The 7,304-nt window shown below is 46.4% G+C and overlaps 1 protein-coding gene across 1 annotated transcript; it reads right to left on the reverse strand.

The window, feature by feature from the left end:
- Positions 1-5,637: 5,637 nt before the first annotated feature.
- Positions 5,638-6,093, reverse strand: LOC143596189 (uncharacterized). Its single transcript, XM_077075029.1, has 2 exons — positions 5,930-6,093; positions 5,638-5,842 (listed from the first exon to the last, which is right to left on the reverse strand). The coding sequence occupies exons 1-2, from the start codon at positions 6,091-6,093 to the stop codon at positions 5,638-5,640; spliced, it is 369 nt and encodes a 122-aa protein (XP_076931144.1).
- Between the last annotated feature and the right edge of the window lie 1,211 nt (positions 6,094-7,304).

A 7,304-nucleotide genomic window follows, 5' to 3' on the forward strand; every position in this document is an offset into this window, starting at 1 on the left:
AACACAAATTCACCCAAAAGGTCTAACACGATAGTCCGAGGGTAATGGTTGAGTATTTCCCACGATGGGTTATAAAACCTTCTTGGCGCAGATGAGTATATCCTGCAAAACAGAACACCGTGAGCTCGTTACGAGGAATGGGGGGGGGGGGGGTTCTCTCGTAGCCACCCTCTGGCGTGAGAATCAGTACTTGGTAGTACGAAATATAATGTATTGATAGTGATAGTATGAGAATGCATGTGTTTTACCATTTGGAGGTCTTTTGGTATTTATAGCCAGAGGAGAGAGAGTATGGTCCATTACCTTGTCAGGTTTTCCCATCAATAATATTCTCCATTCGTGTGATCGTGGAGGTTGGTGGAAGTTGGTGGTCATCATGGACGTATTGTACTATTTGTACCATCCTTTATGTGCTGTCCAATCCCCATTGGTTGGGTGCTTATCCCCATGTAATTTATATCTTTTTGTCCCATGCTTATGAGACTTTTGTGCCACTATTCCCTAGGTGTTAGGGAATGTATATTATATTGAGATATAACTTTGGCGCCTTGTCTTACACCTGGCGTATAAGATTTATCTCCGCCGTTTGACCCGCCCAGCGTTCTAATACGGCTGGGCTTGGGTGTTATACTTGGCTAGGTGGTGGGTTTAGTACCCTACCTCTATAAGTCCCCCTAGTCCATAGTTGCCTGTTCCCAAGGGGAGCTATGGACTTATCATGGGCATTTAGCTTTGTTGTGTCTTCCTAGCGTTTGTTTTCTAGCCATCTTTTACCAATATTGTCTCTTTGGGTATCTGGTTAATGAAAACCATTTTTCCCCGACAATTGGTTATTTGACGAGCATCGTTCTATGATGTTATTTTGTTGCGGGTGAACTATGTTGAATCATCTCGTGGCTTTGCCTATTTTTGGCGGGTGATTTATGATAATCATCCCTTGCCAGAGCTGGTTTTGGCGGATGATGTTTGATAATCACCCTTTGGCGGAGCCTATTTTTGGCGGGTGATTCTTGATAATCATCCCTTGGAGGAGCCTATATTTGGCGGGTGATTTATGATAATCATCCTTTGCCAGAGCCTATTTTTGGCGGGTGATTTTTTATAATCATCCATTGGCGAAGCCATTTTTTTTGGCGGGTGTTTTTTGATAATCATCCTTTGCCAGAGACTATTTTTATGGCGGGTGATTTTTGATAATCATCCATTGGCGGAGCCATTTTTTTTTTGGCGGGTGATTTTTGATAATCATCCCTTGCCAGAGACTATTTTTGACGGGTGATTTTTGATAATCATCCATTGGCGGAGCCATTTTTTTTGGCGGATGATTTTTAATAATCATCCCTTGGTGGAGCCTGTTTTTGGCGGATGATTTTTGATAATCATCCCTTGGCGGAGCCTGTTTTTGGCGGGTGATTTTTGATAATCATCCATTGGCGGAACCTGTTTTTGGCGGGTGATTTTTGATAATCATCCCTTGCCATAGCCAAATTTTAGGCTGGTGATTGTTGATAATCATCCCTTGACGGAGCCTATTTTTGGCCAACACTTATCATCTTTCTTTTATGGTGATGATGTGTTATTTGGCGTGGAGGGGTGAATTAAATGCAAGTTAGTGAAACGATGGCTGGACGTGACAGTTTGACTACGGTTGCTCTGTTGTGCAGCTTTTTCGCTTGTGTCAGGCGAGTGGCGAGAATCCCGGTGACGCGCCCAGCTGTAACACATTTCCACTGTCATCTTATTATCGTGGCGCTCTCTTATTGGGCCGCATGTCGTTTATCCTTTTTGTACCCCCCGTCTTTCATTAATTGCGATTAGTATAAAAGGAGGGGTCGCACCGTTTGAATATCACTTCTCACCTGTGTTTGCATATTCTCTTACTCTCCATACTTTGAATATTTTCCTTTCATGGCTGAATCTTCTCATTCCTCAAAGGCTAAAAAGAATAATACGATGGAGTTCGTCGGTTGTCGAATGGCTGCCGATGACTTCAATAACATAGTCAGGTTTTATAACCTTGGCCCTGAGTATGAGCTTGAGTTGTCTGCACCGGGCAAGACGTCTCGAGAAGCTCCCTTTGGCAAGATTGCCGTGTACAGGGAGTATTTCTTTTGGGGCAATTTTCGGTTGCCTCTTACTCGTTTTTTGCTGAATGTTTTGGATGTTTTTGGGCTGCACCTCAGCCAGATTCACCCTCTCGGGATGGCTCGTCTCCGCCATTTCGAGTATACTTGTCATTGCCTTGGTATTATACCTACGGCTGACAAGTTATCGGCTTTTTACCGGTGGCGTTTCTCCCAAGGGTGGTACAACCTGTTTACCCGCCCTGGTGCCAAGGCCATTGCTCTGGATGCACCACAGAGCCTGCACGAGTGGAAGAGCTTATTCTTCTACGTTTCTGCGCGCGTGGTTCCACACTCCATGCATTTTTCGGATGTGAAGGAACTCGCTAAGCCGAAAGTGGCTCCTTACACTAGTTCAGACTGGTTTACCACTTTACAGGCCAGTATTTCTCCACTCCGTCACTATTCGGAGCGCGCGCTGGTGTTGTTCGGTATGAGTCGTATCTGGGAGGATGCGACGATGGTGCCGGTCGTTCATAATGGCGGTCAGGGTTAGTGTTGCTTTTCGTCTTTGCTTTGTTTTTTATGTATGTAGCAATAACCCGATTTACTTTTACAGAGGTGAACGATCCCAGGCTCCTTCTGCAACCTGCGCCTGAGGGCGCTAAATTGCTGAAGCGGAGGGAGTTGGGTCCTCGTGAGGAGCCAATCCTTACGCGAACTTCCCGGAACTTTGTGTTTTCACTTCCTATGGGGCAGTCACTTGCTCTGCGACCGCTGTCGCCTCATAGTCTTGTTAACCCTCAGGGGGGGTAAGTTATTTATCATTTGCTATTGGATTTTTCCTTTATTTGCTTTTTTGCTAATTATATTTTGCTCTTCAGGTAGACAACCTAACGTTGTGCGCGTTCCTAAGTGCAGTAGTAGGAACGTACAACGTGGTGGTGGGGAGACGGTTGCGTCTCCGATAGATACCGCCGCGAGAGACGTCGTGGATGATGATGACGATGTCGTCATGATATCCATCGTTCTGTTCGGGGCTCCAGTATCTTCGTCCGCGACATTGCTTGAAGCACTCGGTTCCGGTGCTGGCGCGGCGTCTTCCCCAACAACCTCCGCACAAGTTTCTGTTGGCTTCTCCTTGCCTTCAGTCTCACAGCCTGTGACTGCTATGTCTGTCTTGGACACAAGTCCTGTTGCCACTACTCCAATTTTGGTGGCGACATCTACATCCTCAGCTGCTGGAACTGTTGTGGATACGAATTTCGTATCTACCAGTCCACTTTCTTCTTCTTTCGCAATGGGCGGGGCGTTCTCTGTTCCACACAATTCGGGTTCCGCCCCTGTGATTAATGAAGATGATGAAGAGGTCCACCATCTCTTCAAAAAGCCCCGACTTGGCGGTTTTATGAAGAAGGGCAGTCTTGTCAAATCGTCAGGTATAATGCTTGTGACTACAAATTATTTGTATTCGATCTATTTTAACTTGCCTTTTATCATTTATTCTAGGGGCTCTAGCGATTTCTTCATCGACTGCTGCTTCTGCTGTTGCATCTTCGCTGGCGACTGTTTTTGCCAGTTTGCCGATGATGACAAGTGTAGGCGGCTTGTCGGAGGCGATGCCTACTGTACAGATGACTTTGCCAATGATGACGGGTGTGGTTGGCCCGTCTGAGGCCGAAACCATTGTGGCGACTGTCCGTGCATCGACAGGATCTGTTCCGGTCGTCCCTCAGCCAATGTCGTCTGCTGGACCGATGAAGGTGATTGTGGACGAATCGCCTAAGGTTAGTCTTGACTCGGCGGGTATTTCTTTCACCGATCTCATGAAATCAAGACAGTCTTCACCAGACAAGGATTACATTCTTGATGGTGATGAAGTCGTGCCGCCGCCACCCTTTACTATCGGTGCAAGGTAAATTTTTTGACTTCCGAGGCAGCAATAGTGGCGGGTTTAGTGGCAGTTTGAGTGGCGGGGTATTGAATGTAGATATGGACCCCGCGACTCTATGGAGGCTAACCAAGTTTTTCGCCCTCGATGGAAGGTTACTTGCGGCGCCAATTTTGAAGACCCAGCCACTTGTACAGAATTTTTGGAACATGTTCCTCCTGGCGAGCGCATTGCTCGCAAAATCCAGCCCCAGAATATTTTGTATTCTGATGCTGCTTTTCACCAAGTCCAGGCTTTCTCTAGTTTCGCGGAATTGCTGCGTGAAAACCGTGCTCTTCATGAGGAGAAGATTGATGCAGGTGCTCGGATGAGAGAGATGGAGCAGTTGGTGAAAGATTCTGAGGCTGGCGCCTGGAAGGCGGGTAAAGAGTCGTCGGAGCATCGCCAAGCTCTGAGCGATGTTGAGGCGAAATTGGCGAAAGTTGAGGCAGATTTGGCAGAGTCTGTCCGTGAGCGTGCTGCTCGCTATAAAGAGTTTGAGACTGTCTGCAAGAAGTCTAACGCTGATCTTGCGGATGCGCGCAGTCGCGCTCTTGCTGCCAAGGAGGCTTCCGTTCGACTCGAGAGTGAAAACGCTGCTTTTCGCAAGCGTATTGAAGAGTTGGAGGTGGAAGCCGAGTTGAGGAAGGCGGATGCAGGCAAGCTGGCTGACACGTTGGTTTCCAATGAGGAGACCATTAAAGTTTTGACTTCTGAATGTGCCGGTGTCGCTGCTGACACGACTGGCTATTGAAACACGCCATTTGCAAGGTATTCTGCCCCCACTTTCTTATATCTTCCTATCCATTTTACTAATGTTTTTGCTATGCAGGTTGCCCAACGTATCATTACCGATGATGATTTAACACGTTGTGTTGGGGCCCTTGTTACTGCTGCCCGGTAATTAGGCCACAAGACGGGGTTTCAGGATGCTATGACGCATCTACGCGATAACCTTCCTCCTGAAGCCTATGTTCTTCAAGCTATCGATGTGGAAGTGGAGTATGCCACCGGCGAGGAGGAATATGACGCTCTTACTTTTCTCATCCTTTCTGCCGTTGCTGGGTATGCCAAGGAAGAAAATGGCGTGCAGCTATTGAAGAAGCTGCTTGAGCCTTCTGAGGCTGGTCCGTCTGCTGCACCTGATGGTGATCGAGGCGAGAGCACAACTGTTGTCGACCCATCAGAAAAGAGTATAAACGGTGTCGACTAGACCCTCCCTCTGATTTGTATAGTTCGTATTATTATTATTATTATTATTATTATTATTATTATTATTATTATTATTATTATTATTTTCTCGAGTGTTGGTACTCGCTTGTAATTGTATTTATATGATCAATATAATGTAAGTCTTTCTTTTTTCTGAAATGCGGAGTGTCGTTTCCATTCAAAGTTGTTTTAACCATTGGCATGTGTTTACAATTTTGGAATCGATTTACATATAGCACATTCGCAATTGTACCGCGTTCCAGGTTCTTGGAATCGGTGATCCACGAGCTGTATCAGGGTATAAGCGCCTTTTCCTAATACTTCCTTGATCTGGTAAGGGCCTTCCCAGGAAGGCGCTAGCTTCTCTTGCGCATGCGCTCTTGATGCCTCGTTGTTGCGAAGGACATAATCTCCAACATTGAACTCGCAGATTTATACCTTTGCATCATAGTACCTTTGTAGTTGGCGTTTGTAATTTTGTTCTCTTATTGCGGCCAACTCTCTTCGTTCTTCCAGGAGCATCAGGTCAAGACGCCTTTCTGCAGTGTTATCATTTTGCAATATGACCCTTGGTGACGGTACGCCTACTTCGGCGGGGATCATTGCTTTCGTGCCGTAAGTTAGGCTAACGGCGTTTCTGCATTACTTGTGTTTTTTCTGCGTTCTTATGGCCCACAGGACATGGGGTAATTGATCAACCCATCCTGACTTGTGATTTGCCAACCTTTTCTTGATTCCACTCACAATGGTTCTGTTGGCGCGCTCTACTTCACCATTTCCTTGTGGGTGGGCGACTGAAGTAAACGTTTGTGTGATGTTGAGCTCTTTTAACCATCGTTGGATATGTTGACCAGCAAATTGTGTTCCATTGTCGCTGACCAGGTTCATAGGTAGTCCGAAACGACAGATGATGAACTCCCATACGAACTTTTTAACGCTGGCTGCGTTGATTGTTGCTACCCCGGCTTTGCTTCAACCCATTTTGTGAAGTAAGCGATTGCCACAATGAGAAACTTCACCCGACCTGGCACCTCAAGAAATGGTCCCGTTATATCAATTGCCCATTTCTATAATGGCCAGGAGGCTGCTACCCGGGATCATGGCATTTTTTGGGCGCAGGGTATTTGGTGCATGGCGTTGACAGGCGCTGCATCGTCTTAACTCTTTTCCGGCGTCCACGTGCATGCCTGGCCAATAGTATCCTGCATTCATGATTTTGGCGACCACCATCCTTGGACCTGCATGCACGCCACATATTCCTTTGTGAATCTCTCTTGGCAGATAATTTGCATCTTGTGGATCTACACATCTGAGAAGCGGCCCTAAGTACGATCGCATGTGTAGTATGTCATCTTGGATTGTGTAATTTAATGCTTTGTGGCGAATCTTTCGGGCTCCCGCTTTCTTTTCTGGCAAAATACCTCTCGCGAGGTAGTTAATGACTGGTGTCATCCAACTTTTTTCTGCCGTTGAACATACGAATACTTCTTTGTTCATTATTGAAGGCGTTGTCATAACTTTGATGCGGACGTCTTTTGCGAGGTGTTCGAAACCAACCGACGCCAATTTGCTTAAGGCGTCCACTTGTTTATTCTCGCTTCTGTTAATGTGTTTCACTTTGCATGTGGCAAAGGCTGCCATTAGCGTTTTAGCTTGTGCTAAGTATAACGCCATTTTTTCGTCTTTTGCGTCATACGATCCTTCAGTTTGGTTTGCCACTAAATCTACATGTGCTTCTAAGTGGCGGGCTCCTAATTTTTTGGCGATCCTCAACCCTGCCAACAACGCTTCGTACTCCGCCTCATTGTTTGTGCTTTTGAATTCTAGGTGAATCATGTACGTGAAGTATTGTCCTTCCAGGTTGGTTATTCTTAGCCCCGCGCCTGCACCTTCATCATTAGAAGCTCCGTCTGTGAACAACTTCCAGACTTCCTCTTTCCGTTGATTAACGGGAGTTCGATCTCTCTTCGGCATTCCTCTTCTCTTTCCTGAGGAATTTCCGCGATGAAATCAGCCAAAAGCTGTCATTTGATCGCTGGCCTGGGTTTGTATTCGATGGCGTGTTCTCCCAATTCTATCGCCCACTTTGCAAATCTCCC

This window comes from Bidens hawaiensis, unplaced genomic scaffold (assembly GCF_021521415.1).
Source record: "Bidens hawaiensis isolate Kalapana, Puna unplaced genomic scaffold, B.hawaiensis_p1.1 tig00046148_1, whole genome shotgun sequence".
Lineage (NCBI taxonomy): Eukaryota > Viridiplantae > Streptophyta > Magnoliopsida > Asterales > Asteraceae > Bidens > Bidens hawaiensis.